Here is a 19,284-nt window from a genome sequence, read left to right on the forward strand (position 1 = left end):
AGAATCATAAACTACTATATCAATCGTTTCACTTTAATCCAACCCAACAAATTGTACAAATTTCGAATGGGGATAAAATCAAGGTCATTTCCAAGTGGGACAAAATTCAAGGGTATATTCCCACTGGGGACGAAACTTTTGCAAATTTTTCAGTGGATCTGGGGTCCCAACGGGTCTGTGACACAGGGGTGTCAAAATATTGCTAAGGTGATTGATTCCCAGAGGAGTTCATAAAAAGTTCACTCTATTTAAGAAGTAGCACTTGAAGTCTCAAGAGATTAATATTCGCGAGAACTTATTTTCGCAAGAAAAATTTTTTCGGAAATAATTAAATTTTCGAGGGAATTATTTTTGCGGGATGATGCCTTTTTCTACTATCTGATCTGATTTCAATTTCCTAAGGGTTTTTGAGATTTCTAGAGAAAAACCTGGAAAAACTGTGGATGATTAATTTTAGCGAGGATTAAATTTCGCGATTTTTCGAAAAATATCGCAAAACTCGCGAAATATAATCCTCGCGGAAATTAAACCACGGTAATGGTTTAAAAACGAGGCAGTCGTTGTAGTCACAAAATAATTTATGAAAAGGCCTATTGACGGGAAGTATGTAAGTTGTGAAACGTCAAACATACAGTAATAAGATGGCTGAACTTTTGAAATAAGAAATGATCAACATTTTTGTTGCAGCAAATAAATAAATTGCATTGTTTTTACAAGATCAGCAATCAGCTTGATAAATGTATCTAGAATGTCTTTAACTTTTTGGCTTCAATTTTTATTTAAATATTATGTTACCTTCAACTCTTCGTAAGTTACACTTGCATCTATCGCTTGCTCGTTCAGATTGGCTGAAAATAAAGAAAAAATGAAATATAAAAACAGTAGAGAACTATAGAAACAATGCAACCCTTTCAACAGAGTTCTGAAACATCAAGGAAAAGAATGGAAACCCGACAGTTACGTGGAAAATAGTGTGTCACAAGAGAGCTTATACCCCAGAAACAAACAACTGTTTATCATATTTACAGGAGAAATTTGAGATTGCCACCTATCCGGGTCGGAACTTGTTAAACAAGCGAACTGAAAACATCGCCAAATGCCGTCACAGACGGAAATTTCTCTTCGAGACTTTCGAATGATTTTTATTTTGAATTGGAGTCAGAAAAAGTTTTGAAGACATTAAATTGTAGATTTTTATAGAACGTTTATTTTACTGAAGATTGATGGCATGAAGCTTTGAGTATGAAATTAACTTAAATCGTTTTCTTTACTCGAACTAGATAAAATGAAATAAGCAATCTTAAGAAAATGGAGTCTCCATAACTCGAATATATACGGGGAACGCAAATTTGTTTGAGTTATGCATGAAGTAAGGTTTTAAGGTTGTTAACTGAAGGGACGAGATTAGATTAGAGTAGGAGCTAATAAGAACATATTTAAAAACCCTGCGCCTCAGAAAATAGTAGGAAAAAACTGATTGAAACTGCTTCTTAGCATACCTAGTCTATCAAAAGTAAGCTTAATGAAGCTAAATGTTAGACTTACAAAGGGAAGTATTGAATCTGCCAGAACCTTCTAAAGAAGGCGATACGATATCAACATGTTCTTTTGATCCTTCCAATAACTAAATGTCATAGAGAAAAGGATTTTTAACTTATTTTATTAAGATTTGTAAAAAAACATTTCTCAAAATATTTAAAAGGGCGAGCCCCCCTGCCACGCCCCGTAGCTACGGCACTTCTTAACGAATCATAAGCTGGAAAACCCACCGGCCTTTTAATCAATACCATTATTCAAATTAACAATCAGACAAATAGTTTAGCAAAATAATGACCTTTTTAAGTTCATTTTTCAAGGACAATGCAGAGCTCGGAGCTGAAAATAAAGACCGCTTGTATTGGTCGATCGTCCGGCGTGTTGCATCAATCTTCATGGGTGGTGGTAGCTAAAAGAAGAAGAAACAAAAAATCATGGTCAAAACTATAAATGTCGCGCATCTCGTAGATGCCAAGATACATAAACACTAATGAAATTGAGATGAAGAAGTGTAAAAGAGATCAGTCATCCAAGGCTCAAACCTACTAAACTAGTATCTCTACATCAAGTTATCGGGACCTGCTTTCAAAACAGACACCCTGGTATTTCTACATGTCAACAACTTTCAGGGAATTTATCACATACTTGAGTGATATAAATGATTTTATGAAGTTGCGTCAACATTTGAAGTACGGGATCGTCAATGACTCGAACGCGTCGTGGTGATATCGTTAAAGTCGTCTGTGCTGATGCTGTTAGAAAAAAATGCCCAAAAAATTCATACAGTGTCATATAGTACACCTTTTCGACCGTAGTTGCACGCTCAGGCGCGTGTCACTTTATCATTCAATGACCCCCCCCCTAAACTCGATCCAATCCTTTCTTTATACCTTTTTCTATTGTCTCTAAGTGCGAAAAAAAGGTTTTAGGGTGGTAAAACGGACAGAAATGCCCGCGCGGAAATTGGTGCCTACGGTCGAAAAGTTGTATTTATAGAGAGTATAGTTTATATGAAATAGACTGAAGCTTGTTCACTTTCCTTTTCCATTTTCCCTCATTTTTTATGCATTAAGTCGTTTTCAATTGAGCAAATTTAACTAAAAGACAAAATCGCTAAAGCTTTCCATTAACCCTATTTTTATCAGGGGGGGGGGGGTGTTTTCCACCAGGCTGGCACTCTTTTGCTAATAGCTCACTGAAAAAAATTTTTAACACTCTGAAAGTTTTCGACTTTTAATATACAGTATATGGCCCCCAAAACGGAGACGGCCCCCAAAACGGAGGTCGTCATTAAAATGAAGATTCTGACTTGTAGATTTATCAGAATTAAACGATTTTTGTTTATTTTGAAAGAAAGATGGTTATACTTAAAAATGAGCATGTTTTTGCTGGTTTGAGACAGATTCAAAATAACATATTTGCGTCTAAAGGAAATATTTTAACACCAAAATTAGATAAAAAATGCATATAAGTATAACTCACTCTAGCTCCTTGGATAGTGAAAATAAGTTATGAAAACGGGGTATAGGAACCTTTCTACACCTAATGCCGTTCAGAAAATGCAGATACATCTGTGACTTTAGAGGCTGGGTAAAAGATATAGTATCTTGAAGGTCAACCAGTATTTTGGGACCCTAGAATCAGCATTGATAAAACCGAAAGTTCTAAATATGAGAAACAGCAAAAAATATTGGAATTCCATTCCTATCACCTTGAGTTAATAGTTTATAACAAAAAATTAACATTATATATATTTTTTTTCGCTGAATCAGCAAAAACGGCAAATTCTCTCATTTTTTTGCAAAATATAGGAGAAAAATATCTTTAAAGCTTAATATTTTCAGTTTCAGTAAAGCTTTTTTTCTAAAATTTTTACAGCTTATTCCATACATGAATGGAACTATTTTCAAAAGAGATTTGTTTTCAGAAACTTGATTAAGACGTTGTTAAATCAAAATGGTCATTTTGAAAATTTCTAAATTTTCAGTTTGGACTTTGCAATATCGAAAATCTTGAAATATTTCATTAAAATCATAAATTTTACATCAATCGGGTCGTAAATTTAAGGGGAAACACAAATATGTTCACAGTTTTTCCCCCTATTACCACTGGGCTTAATAATTTGATTTTAACTACACCTCCGTTTTGGGGGCCCCAAACCTGTATTTTGACAACCAGGGGTATACTGTAAAAATTTTATCAAATAAATTTATGCCCAAAACCCTTTAAATCAAATTTCCAAACAATGGTCAAAGTTTTGTATTCATATCTTAAAGATATCTCGAGAAATCGCTAAAATTGCAAACCTCCGTTTTGGGGGCCATTAGAAAAAAGCTACCTATCTTTAAGCGATTGAAAAATATTGTTAAAATTGAAAATTTTGAAAAAGAACTTCTGGGAAATGAAGTAGAGATGTTAAAGTTTTTCATGCAGCAAAAATCTTTGTAAAACCTTTTTTCCTCTAGATTTGAGAGAAATTTTAAATTTGATCGCCGTTTTGGGGGCCACATACTGTAATCCTATTAGCAGCATGTATACCAAATTTTACAATTTTACACCGACCAGATCAGGTTTTATGACTTTTTTGTGCAAGCATGTCATAAAATCAAGCTAAAACCCTGTAAAATCCCAAAATCTTAAATTTAGCATAACTTTTGATCTAGGCATCCAACTGACTTCAAATTTTGACAGGTTTTAGGTATCAATAACAAATTTTAAAAAATATTTTAACAATTTTCAAAAACTGCTGACGTCATCAAAAATGACGTCATTGTTTTTTGAAAAAACTTACTCATTTTCTGCATGGATTTCAAACGTCAATTTTATTAGTATGTCAAAAACCAGCAAATATATTAAAGAAATTCTTTTTGGCTTTTAGAAATTCAAAACAGAATTGAAAAATCTCCATTCGTTCAACTTTAATTGCTATTTTATTGAATGGTACTTTTTCATTGGTCAGCGATAATTTTGAAACTTTGTGATGACGTCATCACCTTTATGATGACGTCATCAACCCAAATTTTTTTCTATGAACTCCTTTTATGATAGAGAACACTTCTGCCAAATTTCATGTCCACAGCTTTTCTAGATCAAAAGTTATGCAAGGCTGGTGGAAAACACCCCCCCCTTGAGAATACAAAATCCGAAAAAGCCTGATAATAATAGGGTTAAGGCCTGAATAAGAACCTAATTATTGAACTAAATTATTTCAAGACAACAATGGCGGGAATGTAATGATAAAGACGTCTTACTTGGTCGATGTTTTGTTGGCGTCTTTTCCAAAGCATTTAGATTGTCAATGTATGAGCTAAAAATAACAGAAAAATAATAAAAGGTGAGAGGCTTGTTTTTTTATCTGATAATTCTATTTTGAATTTTTGGCCGCCCATGCTAAAGCTCTAAAAGTAAGGAGCGGGGTGAGAGAGTTGTGATGTTCAGCATTCGATGTGCCGCTTTCTCAGTTGGGTAGTATAGTAGAAATAAAGCAAAAAGTAATCGGGGGAACAATTTTAGTCTATACAATTTTAGTTTTATACAAATTAAATCCCGTAACAATAATCGTATTATCATATAATACGATATACTACTGTATTACACGCATTATAAACGACTCCAGACTATCAGCTGGGTTAAATTATCTTTAGTTGTAAACTATTGCAGTTGGACCTAAAACAAGGACTTGGGTTCAGACCTCTCGCAGAAAATCCACTGTGCGGCCTTGCGAATTACATGTTGAATATTTTCCCAAAGTTAAGCAGGTCAAAAGAAAATTTCTTAATCGTGTGCTGGTTGTTTCCTTACTTACTCAGCTCTGGTGGTTACAGGCTCAACATTTTTGAATGTAGAGCTTCCGTATCTCATCATATAAAATCAAAATATAGCGGAGGAATGGTAATTCATGGTATATTTAACCATAATTTACGAGGCTGAAGAGAGAAGAATTAAAGTTTGGAAAACGAGACAAGATGGCATCTGATATCGATTCCAGACTAGACTAGCATATGGAAAAGTGTGTAAAAATGAATAATTCAAATTAGTATTCTTTATCTAATCATAATTTTTAATAAAATAAATTAAAGTAAATTATTTCCCTTTTGAAAGACAATAAAGTTACATTAAACGATAAAAATCATAACCTTACGCGTATTATGTACAGTAGTTTCTAATTTCAAAAATACAGTAACCGTATATTCGGTCTGCTTACACAACTTAAAGGCAAATACTCCCCTCCCCTCCCCTCCAAAGTTCACTTTACTTACTTTTACAAAAAATGTACAAAGAATAAGTCTCGTTATAATGTTATTGTTATTATGTTGTTAAAGCTCTTTTTGATGTTGTTGATGTGTTAATTCGCTCACTCTCTGCTTCATTTCATTCATCCTTTGTTCCTGGAAATACCTTTTCGTGTTTCGGTGCAGGTAGGCTATTATACAGAACGCTTTTTGTCCGTACAATGCGACGAATATAACAAACGTGTTTATAACAATGGTTGCTTCTTGGTAAAGCTCTTTCTCGATCTGCTTTTGGAATGGCGTAATAATAAACATTACTGTAGACATTAGTATTGTTGCGAATGAAGCATACACCAATGACATTCCATCGTTCATAACACTTGGTAAATGTCTACAACGGAATGCTTGCATGAAACAACCGAGTTGTACAACCATTGCAAAGTCGATCAAAATACTTGCAATAAAAGAGATATCACAAAAATGGATTCTCTCAAAAGTGTTCTTGTTTATAAAAGTAGAGAACGAACTTTTGGTTTGGTGTAAAATCACATTCAAAATTGCCGAGACAAGAAGTAAAATGACGACAACGAAAATTTGAAGAGATACCGTCTGTTTAGCCTCGTCCTGTGTTAATTTGACATTACTCGAAAATGCTCGTAAGATTTTTTGCGATTTGACAAACGTAATACTAATATTCAAAGTGTAAACCAAAGTGATGGCAACTGAGACTCTGGCGATGCAAATCTCAATGGAAGGTTTAACCAACTGTAAGATTGGTACCAAAACGAAAGTTACAATAATAGTCATTAAATGGATTGTTGAAATTTTGAAATCAGCAACTGAAATAATGGGTGTATTTCTTCTAACAATAAATATCCACAGCGTTGAAAAGCCTGCTGAAATCCCGATTACCGACAATGCTAGGATGATCTGGAACAAAAGCATATGGAGAGCGTTTGGATACGTGTCTTTGTAAGGGTCAATGCATCGTGTACGCTACTCGTTATCTATATCGAACTTCCCACGACATGGTACATATCCATCATCACCAACAATCGACTTGTAATGATTGACCGGACATAAATCACATCTCCATCCATAACCTCCGGGTATTTCACCGTATACTTTATATCTCCCTGGTCCACACATAATATCCAAACATGTAGTTTTCCTTCCTAGATGACTATAGTTCCTAACGTGTTCCTTTTTTTAAGTTCCACATATCCATAAGGTTAACATGGCAATAATATTGATCACAAGTTAAATGGCTTGTGTTAACCATATAGATATAGGCTTCAAAATCTGTACCATGAGTTGGTTTCATCGACCTAAGAAAATCATTGATTGATAGCCGATAATGCGCGATGGTTGATAGATTCTGTGCTATTTCTTTATTAATGACAAGGGAATTCCGGAAAATAACTCCAAACTCAAACCTTAGATGGAGACTTAATTTATGAAAAGTTTCGTAATCTTTGTTGGTGACATTTGGAAATTGATCAAAATTGAAATCTTTAAATTCGATTCTATTCAAGTGAACAAGACTGAGAATCATTTCAGGGAAAACTTCAATTTCTTTTAAGGTGTATTTTGAAAAAAATATATCGTGAGTCAAAATCTGTAAGCCTTTATTATAAAGACTCTTCAGTTTGGCGAATAATTTTGCAATGTGATTGTATCTTCCATATAGAATAACTGCTGGATTTGAATGACCTCTTAACCAAATTTCATCAAAAGATTAATTCATAGTTGAAACTTGAGCTGGAGTTAAATGTAAAGTTTGAATGCATTTTCGAGCTTTGCTCAATTCTTGGATACTGAAGTTGTAATAAATATGATATGGGAATAAATCATTCTCTATTGATATTGATACTAAAAAAATGTCCTGCCATTCAAATTTATTGACGACTTTTAAAAGTTCTGACGTATATCGTTGGAATCTTGAAGACTGTAATGTTCCATCACGTAATTGAACCATTTCAAAATAATGAACATAAGCATTGGTCAACGAAAAGGTTTTAAGCACGAGTGATGTCATTTCTACTGGTAGATAGGTGAAAACAAAAGCTATGATTGGCTGCTTATTATTCACGTTTGGCCAATCTATAGCATACTGTGTATCCAGCAAAATAGTAGACATGACGGCTGTTAGTTCTGTCATATTGTCACAAACATCAAAAGCGAAATACTTTAATTTGTTAGGATAGTAGCTTGCAGGGGAGAAGGACTTTATATCCTTTTCGAAGACTCGGTCGAGAATATTCTTGTACAATTGGGCTTCTGATTGAAAAGAAGTCTGATTCGATGTCGAAGAATTGCCACCGCAAATGGAGAACAAACCAAAATTATAGAAAGTTATTGTTCTGTTTCGAGTGCAATTAAGTATGGATAGGATGATCAGTATGTGATAAAACCAATGTACCATTTTACCGAGTGTGTCCAGCTACTAAACAGTCCTCCTTTATATATACTCAATTTATACCGTCCTTTTTATATCTAGTTAAAAAAATTAGCGCTTTTCTTCTATTTTCAATTTTAACAATACCACATTAAAACACATATACTTTTGTAGAAGAACATCAATGAAAATCAATCGGTAAAATTTAATCTTGAAATACGACCATACTTCACAATGGTGTGTTTGAATTTTAAAATAAAGAACTATTGGTTCTATGAATGGCGATTTTCGCCACTCCGAGGACTCGAAAAAAAAGTTTGCGGGCCTCAAAAGTGACTCCTTTCGACGAAGAAAAATGAAACTTTGCTCTGATTTATATGAAGCCTCGGAAAAGTTAGAATAGGTAACCTTGAAATATGTTCTAAATTAGGAGTTTGAAAAAAGTATTCTGTGGTGTTACATTCCAACCAGTATAGAGGAGCTTTCTATTTAGAATTTCACAAGATGTTTCTTCTCCAACAAATTTCAACTAGATTCAAAATAAAAAGTTACTTGGTCAATTGACTTAAATTATAAGAGTGGAGTCATCAGATTTTTATCCGAGTCTGTGTTCCGGGCATTTTCTTAAAAGTGCACGGAATAAGAGAAACGACTGACGCCAGTTAGGAAATATCCCATGACTTTATGACAAAAGAAAATTTAAAATCTTCACTGTCGAGCCGAAATGAAATATAATAGCGCTCCTCAACACATATGTCATAATTATTATTTTTGACTTTTTTTGACATTTGTACGAGTTGCAATCCCACAATTCAATGCGGCTGAATTAATGATACGTGCAAGTTGTTATTATCTTTTGTCAAATGATGCAATTAACGTGCAAAAGAGATTAACGCAAAGGTTGATGGGATTGGAACTCGTACAAACACATCGAGAGTAATGATTATGTCAAAAATAAAATCTATTTTTAGATTCAGCGCGGTGCGCTATTCTTTGAATTTGACCAAATATGTAACTCTCGAATTATAATTGGGCATTACAGGAGGGTTGCTTTTTAACACCACATATCGGATAAATTCGTCATCGTATTCTTGAAAGGGTTAAAAAATACACGAGGTAAAATTTTTTTTTGAATAAAAAAAGCATTATCTAATAAATTTAATCTACTAAAGATATTTGAACTGATTCCAAAAATAGTGCTAAAAATCAAAATTGTTAGAAGTAAAAAGTTTGTTAATCTACATGTTTTTTTTTTTTATAAGCAAGTGTATGCCCCTTGGTCAGGCTCGTGTATGCTTAAGTTCTCAAAGCATCCAGGCATAGTTTATGCTTATTATATGCTTAAGAATCATGCTTATGATTCACCCCCGAGCCAAGTTTTTAATGAAATTTCAGAAATTTTGTAAAAATTTGTTCAGATTTTGGGAGCAGTGGAATGTAGCTAGCCGTGGAATGTCTTATTTTTAACTTGACCTCTAACAAAACTTTTTTAAAGAGATAAAAATGACCACTTGAAAAATATTTTAGGCTGACATATATGCTCATGTTATGCTTAGGAATTCTGCAAATCTGAGCCTTCATATGCTTATAAGCGTTATGCTTATAAAAAAAACATGTAATTCAAGAATTTTTAAGTTCTGAAGATGTTTTTTGCATGATATCAAAATTCTCATCACAATATTGTGCAGCAATCACGTCGTGGTGGTTGTCTGATTTCAATATGAGCACCATGTCCTTCGTCACGAACTTTACGTCGTTGTCCTCTACCTGCGTTCGACCGTAACTCGTTATCCATTTGAGATTTCGTAGGTGCTTGATTATTAATTTCAATTTGACTGTCCACGAAGCTCTGGACGTATGATCGCGAAGGATCATTATAAGGTGATGGTGACTGATGGGCGTTATCTGTTGGTTGACCTAATGCACTTTGGAAAGGATCGATTTCGTCAATATTGCGACCGTCATCAGTTCTGCCATCACTACTACTACTACTACAGCCAGCATCTGATCTGTTTATTTTCTGTCGAAATCTACCACCATCATCAGATAAATCATCACTGTCACTATTTTCACCAGAATCGGATCCGTAAGGATTTGGTACTCGTTGATTTTCATCTAGCAATCCATGCTGATCAAAGTTTCGATGAAAGATGTGCGGAAATGGAAACATTTCAGCAAAGATGCCTCTGATACCATCATTTGGCGCAGCCAATATAACCAAAGCTACATTCAAAGCCGGATAAAACAAACTAAATATCATTGCCACAGCTGAATTTCTCCTTAATAGATCATTGGTCCCATTAATGAAATCTGAGTCCTTGTAAAAAGAGCTACAACTTCCATTGGTGAAGTTAGATTCGGTGAAACAACTGCATGGTAATCTCAGTAACGGATTCATCTCATAAATGACAGCAGTTACTGGAAGGTAAATCATCAATACAAGACCAAAAAGTGCTGTCTTCAAGTCGACACCATTGTGGCGGTACCACGAAATAAACTCGAATAGCATTGCAGCTAATATACAGACACCAAATAGAATGATATCCAATAAGAAGATGTTTACAAAGAAAGCAAAACAACATACGCCACCAGCCAAGATGAATGAAAGGCATTTAGGAAAACATGTAATTTGACAACCCATATCCATTCTGTTTACATTGTAAGCTTTGAAGGCGTTGAATAACAGAAGAGAAATAGCAGACCCAACAAAGATTAAAAACGATAGTCTCCCAAATTTGTGAAGCCTTGAACACCATTCGTTTACGTTCGTGTAAAGGTCTGTGAAATGACATAAGAAAACGAGTACACAGGTTCCAAACAAAAAAACATTAAAAATCAGCATTTGTTGTAGTAAGAAGAATTTACTTTCACGCATTCTATCAAGAATGTATATTAAGACTAGATTAAGAATCAATGTCCAAAAAATAAAGATTCCAAGCGCAGCATAATTCAAATCTTGGGAATCGTCATCAATGTGAATTTGATAATACTGTGATGGTGCTGCAGACGTTGTGGTGATATTCAAAGAAACATTTCCATCGGATGAAGTCATTGGTGCCTTTGATGAGATGATACTGACGCTTGTCAAAGAATACAGCCATAACCAAAGGTAAACGATGGAAGCCAATACAAATAGTAGCAAAAGGACACCTCTCATTCTTTAAATCTTTCTCCGCAAGCTGTTTTACATTATACTTTCACTTCAGCTTTAAAAATATTTATCATGTGTGTTTTTCATGACACTGTGACTGTATACTGTAATGGTAGATGCAATTGACTTTGTTATTAATCTGTCTTTGTAAATAGAGAGAGCGGAAAGATATGAACTTAACGTCGTAGAGATCATGTGAATGCGGTTTCATATTTTTACGTGCAGTACTTAACTGTCTAGTAACAAAAGGAGGATAAATATGTACGAGCAAGCAAAATTCAATTAATGCAAACTTTTATTATAGTATATATTTCCAAGAAAAAATCTAAAAGTTGCTTAAACAAGCATCCGCGAGAACTTTATATCTAAGCTCAATAAATGGTTGAAACAAAAAGTGACCTCATGTAATTCTAATCAATTCTGTTCTTTTTTCAACAGTCGTAGGGAAGGAAAACTATGTAATACAGTTGACGCTCATCGAATAAGAGAGCTTATCGAATAAGGGAGCGTCGTTTATGAGAGTTTCTTGTTGACAAGGACTTTAAATTTCATCGAACAAGGGAGCCTATCGAATTGTAAAACGCCGAACGATTAGAGAACGTCAACTATGTTTAACTCGGACCTCTGTTTTTATAGACTTTTGTAATCACACGTTTGGGTATCTATATTCTCCTTTTGCTTTGTTAACTGGTGGTATTATTCTCGTTCCAAACAAGGTCTATTGAGCTTCCAACTATAGGGGTAGCATTTTTGATACATAATTTTAGAATTAGCAAGCGTCTTGCTTGGAAAGCTTGCAATAAGTTAAACAAAATTTGGCACTCTAATTTTTAATACCCTCAAACCTTAAAAATTCTAAAAGTCTCGACTAAATAGGTTGATAATAAAGTCATAAAAACCGACCTGGCAGGTATTTGGTACACCTTTGTAGCATAAGTTTTAGTTTTTGTGTGTCCTAACAAATTCTATGAAGAGTTCTAACCAAAATAGTGCCAAGGTGGTATAGAATAACCCCCTTGGTAAAAAATAAGGCTTAAAGATATTTCATTGAACTCAAAATTACAAGATCTTTTTTCCAGAGCAATCTTATAAGAATAAAGGGAAAACCTGTATATATGAGAACATTCAAGCCTCAGATTTTATAACTACTAAGATATAACACAACTGGTTTTAAAACAGTTTTTTGGTAAATAGCTCAGTATAATAATAGCGATTTAAAAACATTTTAGACATAAAAATCTCAAAAATAAAAGATTACTGAAAATTGCTTCTATAGTAAAAAGCTACTGAAATATTTAATCATTTCGAGGGGTATGAGCGCTGCATTCTGGATCAACTTGACCGGTTTGCGTGAAAAGTGCTGGTAAAATCTGGTTCCGACCCTCTGGCCCGTGCGCATTGCATTCTGGATACACGTGGTTGTTTTCAGGTTCGATTTGCATGTACCGTTCACCGTGTGGATCATTATACATGTTTCTGGAGATATCAGAATCCTCATCAGGAGTATAATATCCTTCCTCGACATCTCCAACATCACTGGAAATATTACTATCTGGTCCTGCCACATTGTCAATATTTCTTCTCCCCTCCTCGTTTAGTAATGGCTCGTGTAGTCCTTCTCGATCCGCAATTTCTCTTCGAAAGATTTTGGGAATTTTGAAAATTTCACTGAATCTCTCCCTTGCTCCTGGCATAAATATAATAACTAAGGCTGCATTCAACGAGGGATAAAACAAACTAAAAATGGTCGCAAATGCTGAATATTCTGACAAGATATTGTTAAGGGTTCCAATTGACTCATATCCACAAGATTCATCGATGATTTCATTAAAACAATCACATTGTACTTGTAACAGTGAATCAAACTGGAGTACCGCAGTCTTTATGCTTAGTAGAATAGACATCAATAATCCAGTAATCAATGTTCCACAATCACAACAAAAGACGTTTATTGATAGTAGTACAATCAGAATAGCAATTGAGAAAATGACAATGTTCAATATGATGCCAACAGTAAAAATATAACTCATGAAACATATAAGACATACAACCAAAAAGCATCCCATTCGAGCAAAGTCTGTGACCTCCAGGTTTTCACGATTTCTGACATATATCTTGAATATGTAATAAAATGCTAAAGAAAATGCTGATCCTATAGCAATGGAAAATGATAAGTCACCATAAATTTTGAGCTTTTGACACCAGGTATAAGCATCTTTATAAATGTCTGAGAAGTTACACAAAAATAATATTGTTGAGCTTGCACTGAATAAAATTAAATTTATGAACAGCATTTGTTGTAAGAGAAATGAAGCAGGATCTTGGTTGGTATTTAATATATAAATCAAGATAACAGTGAGCGCCAATGTCCAAAAAGATAAAACACCAAGTGCTCCAAAATTTAATTTCTTTTGATGGTCATTAATTTGAACGGTGTAGGAAATTTTTGGTATGGTTGATGTAGTCATTGGAGTTGTAGTCAATGGTGCTGCGATTGTTTTATTGTGTGATGTATTATTTACTATGCTGTTTGAATTCAATATCAATTGAGCTTGACTTGGAAATGAGTAAAACCATATCCATAAATATATAAAAGAGGCTATAAAGCCTATGATTAAGAAAAAAGCAAATTCTTCAGCGTTTTCATTATTCCTTTGAGGATTTTCTTGCTCCATGATAGACATACAGATTATATAAAATATATACAAAATTCACACAAACAAACAGAAAGACTCTACAAGTGGCAAGAAAGAGTCGTTTTTTTTTTACTAAAAGGTTTCATATTACTCCAAATAAAAGAACATGTTTCGTCAGATAACCTTTCAATACTTTAAAATTGGGTTCCGCAAGTTTGTTATGGTACTTACATTTAAAAGAATTCGTGGTTCTTTTTTTATGTTTGTCTACGATGGATCAGCAAAATGCACGCAGAAACATTCGACACATATATTTAATCGTAGCATTATTAGCCTCTTTCATATATTTATGGATATGGTTTTACTCACTGACAAGTGTAAAATTGAATTCGAACAGCACATCAAACGATACATCACACAATAAAACAATCGCAGTACCATTGACTACAACTCCAATGACTACATCAACCATATCAAAAATTTCCTACACTGTTCAAATTCATGACCATCAAAAGAAATTAAATTTTGGAGCACTTGGTGTTTTATCCTTTTGGACATTGGCGCTCACTGTTATCTTGATTTATATATTAAATACCAACCAAGATCCTGCTTCATTTCTCTTACAACAAATGCTGTTCATAAATTTAATTTTATTCAGTGCAAGCTCAACAATGTTGTTCTTGTGTAACTTCTCAGACATTTATAAAGATGCTTATACCTGGTGTCAAAAGCTCAAAATCTATGGTGACTTATCATTCTCCATTGCTTTAGGGTCAGCAGTGTCACTTTCTTTTTACAATGTATTCAAAGTACTTATCAAAGAACAAGATGACATTGACATATCAAATTTCGCGAAATTTATTTGCTTTGTTGCAGTTTTGATTTTATCCAACATGAGCTACGTATACTCTTCAGGTCGAAAAGGAGACATCGCCATTTTTAGCATCGCAATCGTAATTGCTTTCGTTAGCTTGGGATGTAGTTGGATTAATGGAAGAACATTTGTGACAAGATTTATTTTGGCTACATTTCTTTCAACTGAAACCATCCTTCTTCAACTAAATTCAGTCATACGTTTGCCGTGTGAGTGTTTTCAAAGAAAAAACGAGACTAACTGTACAACATTTAACACTCAAAGTCTCAGCCAGCAGGGAGTGGATTTCATAGACTCAACTAACAATTTACTATCAAACTATTCAGCAATTGCAACCATTTCCAGTTTATTTTATCCCTCGTTGAATGCAGCCTTAGTTATCATATTTATGCCAGGAGCAGGGGAGAGATTCAGTGAAATTTTCAAAATTCCCAAAATCTTTCGAAGAGAAATTGCGGATCAAGGAGGACTACACGAGCCATTACCAAACGAGAAGGGGAGAAGAAATATTGACAATGTGGCAGGATCTGATAGTAATGTTTCCAGCGATGTTGGAGATGTCGAGGAAGGATATTATACTCCTGATGAGGATTCTGATATCTCCAGAAACATGTATAATGATCCACACGGTGAACGGTACATGCAAATCGAACCTGAAAACAACCACGTGTATCCAGAATGCAATGCGCACCAGTCAAATGAATAGGGCAATAAAGATAAACAATAGTTATCAAATTCAAGTCGATCAGTTACACCAAATAATTGATGGATCGCATGACAGAGATTCAAAAACTTTATGTTGAGAATAAAATCAACAGAATGGCAACAGAATGTTTTTTTGCTTTAATTTAGGTTTTATTTCATGTATTGTTATGTTATTTTATGTCTTTAGTCTAATGATGAATACACCGTTTAGGAGTGTCGACTGCGCACGCGTCAATCCAATTTTCCATTGTTTTGATTTTAGCGACCACGGAAAATTCACTCTCCTCCGTAAAAAAACGGTAGGTAAACATTGGTTCTCATAAGGAAACATAGCAGAAAAACGGTAGGTAAAGAACTCCTTTTAATCATAACTTCTTTTCCTCTTGATGAATTTTTGTGAAATTTTCAGGAGAGACTTATAAAATTATCATTGATATCATGTTCAAATATCTAAATCATTCTCTTTAAAGGAGAGAAAAAAATTCACAATGTTTACATTCCTCTAACCTTTCACAGTACTAAAGTGCGCATTTTTACCTACCATTTTTACCGGCCTCTGCAATGGAGTACCGTGAAGATAGCGAGACTCCTAAACGGTGTATTGAATAAATTTCATTTTGTTTATTCAAAAATTTCATACTGAATTTGTTCAATCCATATTTGATTGAAATTCAAACAATGAAATATTTAAGTATCAAAACACTCTGAAAAAAGAAAGATGTGTACCAAATTTGGACCCATTCTATCATAACCTTTATCAGTCACACCAGGTTTTCTGGTAATGTTTGACCAAGACTAGAGTCTACTTCTGACTGAACTTTGCTTCTTGATGATTGTGACGGCGCTGAGTCCAGTGAAGTAAACTAGAGGATATCGCCATCGTGAATTTTTTCACTTTCGTTTTCAAAAATTATATCGAAACAACAAACAATAAAATATATTCTAAAACCCCATCAAAATTTACGAGATTATAATAAAAACATGAAAATACCTCAAAGATTTGCTTATTTTTCTCCTAAAGAGACTGGATCTATTTGCATGGATTTGGTACCACCTCAAGCAAAGCCAAAATATAGAGTCTGTAAAATTACGCCGGGCCACTTATCAGCGCAACTTAGCTTATCAAAAAGCAAGAAGTGGCCCCTGGGCTATGTTTGACCTAGCTTCGATCAAAAATTCAAGCAAGGCTTTCCCAAAGCGGTGATTAAATTCAGGACACGTTAGTAAGATTTTGACTCGATTAAAAGAGGGACAAACAGTCACCAGAGAGCCGAGAATTAGAAAATACCTCATTTTCTATCTACAATCAGTGCCATAATATATTGGCACTTTTGGCTAATTTACCATTTTTCGAAAATTGAAGTTCGAGCGAGAATGTCAATTGTTAGGCCTTCAACTTGATTTCATCGATTATTTCGATCTGGGAGAGATTTATTGGTTTCTAGGCTATATTTCAAGCCCTACTGGACTATTTTTGAACTTTTGGATCCTGAGATCCTAAGGTCCTAAGTATTAAGTCTAGCGTTAAAACTCAGAGTTAAAACTCTACCCTTCGAACCTACTTTAGAGCACTTACAAATCGATTGTGGTTTCAAAACACCCCTGTGAATTTCCCTTTTGTGCCAAGTATTTTGTCACTGATTGTAGTGCACTTTAGAATGTGAAAAACTGCTCAAAAGCAACTATATGTCCCAAATTCCGGGCTAAACCAAAAAGGACAACAACAAAAATCTAATTCTTTCTTACCAGCTCTGAGTTCTTTTGACATGATTCATCATTTTATCAACGACGGCTTCCGTACGAATATCATTTTGTGAGAACTTTCTACGGTTGTTGTTGTTTTGGTGCGGATCCAAACGCCTTGGTAGATTTGATGGTTTCTTAAATAGGTCATCCTCCTCAGTATCTTCTTCAAAGGAGCCAGAACTTGAAACTATCTCACGTCTCTGGTCAGAACGTTGTTGTATTTTGATCGGTTTTGATTTAAATTGTCTACAGCCACCACCATCATCATCTGTTGCCGGAGTTAAGCTTTCTTCATACTTAATGTTGTTGCTCGGTAATGATTTTTGTCTACTTCTAGCGCTAGAGGGTAGTGAAGAGTCTGTTTGATTGTCACTGGTGGCTCCGCTCTCTTGTTCGGAAAAGCTTTCATCATATTTCTGTTTTCCGCTGCCACTGTTATACGACATGTGATAATTTTTCATGTCGTCTGTATGCCGCTGTAAGCGTTTCTTTTCTTTCTCCAGCCGGCGCTCCAAATCAAACGTTTGCATACGAAGCTTCTCCATGTGACTGATTAGAAGGTCAGTAATCAAAGATGCAACCTAAGAGATTAAAGGAATACTTGAAAAGGGAAATAAATAAAACGACGAACAAAATCTAGTTTAAAACACTCTTTTCGAGATGCAAAAGCATTTCTGGCCTCGTCTATAAGCAGAATAATCAAAATATTCAACTTTCAGCATCAAATTTATTTATTTTATACACCTTCTTTGCTTTTCCGAATTATTCAATCGTGATTTTGTGAGGCGAAAGAAGGAAGGACTATGGAAACCAGTAATTCTAGAATTGCAGTTTCTTACCTCAATGATGTCAGGTCTCTCTTCAGCTTTCACAGTCAAACACCTAAAAGTAAGTAAAGTAAAAATTAAAAAATCAATAATTTTTAAAGTCAGTGAAAAAAAACAGATTTCATAACTTTACTCTGCTGACGTCTTTGAACGAAAGGCCTTTATATACCATGGACCAAGCTTTACCACTTTTTTGATCGGATTTTTTTTTGGTAGTGGTGCCCTAATGGTAGCACTACTTGACAGGGTTATCCATTCGGGTACCATTTTCATAATACTCTAAATAAAGATTTTGCGTTGCCGGAATCGAGAAACTTTATCCAGCCAGGGTATATAAAGGTCAGTGCTTTGAACCCTTAAAGATGAAATAAGCTGAAACAAGTCGCTCCTTAGAAGGTGAACGCGATATGACGTATTCCAAAAGATCATATATACCTTTGTATGACAGTGGAGACAAGGGGGTCATACAAACCATCTGGCAGTTCCTCATATTCGCCCTCAACTATCTGAAAAAAAAAACACGAGAGTGTTTAGCACAAGAGTTTTCGGTGTGCAAATATGTCGAATCAAAATTACTGGGGGTAGGTTTCCAGTAGCCTGGATTCCACTTGAGCCTTTTTGATAGACTGGATGGCGCGATTAAGTGGCCTGGTAGTATATAACTTTTAGCTTTTGCTTAAGTGAAACAGTCCGCCGGATTATAGTTGTTTGTGGAAGGTCAAAAAACGATTTAGCGATATGTTTTTATTTGAGAATAAGGGATTTCGAATCTGTGATTCATGTTGATTTTCCATTTTTAATTATATTTTTCAGATTTAAACAGTTTTTTTGTTATTTGGAATTTTCTTTAAAAAGGCTACCTCACTAAGTGCTCCTAATCTCCTTCACTTGGTCTTTGCAAAAATCATCAAAAAGCAAAGTTCAGCCAGAAGTAGACTCTTAGTTTAACGTACATAATGATTTTTAAAACATAATGATACCTTAGTAGCGAGTGAAAGCATATTGGAAGAGAAAAAGGGTGGCTCGAGACAGGCCATTTGATAAAGGATACATCCGATAGCCCATATGTCCGCTTTTTCGCCGTATTCTATACCACGCACAACTTCAGGGCTAAAGAGACAAAGGAGAAAATGTTAATTATGACACTACACACTAGATGAGCAGCAACAATACACTTAA

The 19,284-nt window shown here is 34.6% G+C and overlaps 1 protein-coding gene across 1 annotated transcript in view; it reads right to left on the reverse strand.

The window, feature by feature from the left end:
- Positions 1–655: 655 nt before the first annotated feature.
- LOC136822763 (serine/threonine-protein kinase Nek10-like) overlaps positions 656–19,284 on the reverse strand; it is an 83,390-nt gene continuing 64,761 nt past the window's right edge. Inside the window, exons 20-28 of the mRNA XM_067079045.1 lie at positions 19,086–19,215; positions 18,541–18,611; positions 18,118–18,160; positions 17,279–17,859; positions 4,788–4,843; positions 2,182–2,288; positions 1,835–1,945; positions 1,546–1,624; positions 656–848 (exon numbers count right to left, since the gene is read on the reverse strand). Of these exons, the coding sequence (XP_066935146.1) occupies positions 787–848; positions 1,546–1,624; positions 1,835–1,945; positions 2,182–2,288; positions 4,788–4,843; positions 17,279–17,859; positions 18,118–18,160; positions 18,541–18,611; positions 19,086–19,215 (1,240 nt within the window). The 3' untranslated portion in view covers positions 656–786. The remainder of the gene's footprint in view (positions 849–1,545; positions 1,625–1,834; positions 1,946–2,181; positions 2,289–4,787; positions 4,844–17,278; positions 17,860–18,117; positions 18,161–18,540; positions 18,612–19,085; positions 19,216–19,284) is intronic.

Source organism: Clytia hemisphaerica, unplaced genomic scaffold, assembly GCF_902728285.1.
Source record: "Clytia hemisphaerica strain Z4C2 unplaced genomic scaffold, Clytia hemisphaerica genome assembly, whole genome shotgun sequence".
Lineage (NCBI taxonomy): Eukaryota > Metazoa > Cnidaria > Hydrozoa > Leptothecata > Clytiidae > Clytia > Clytia hemisphaerica.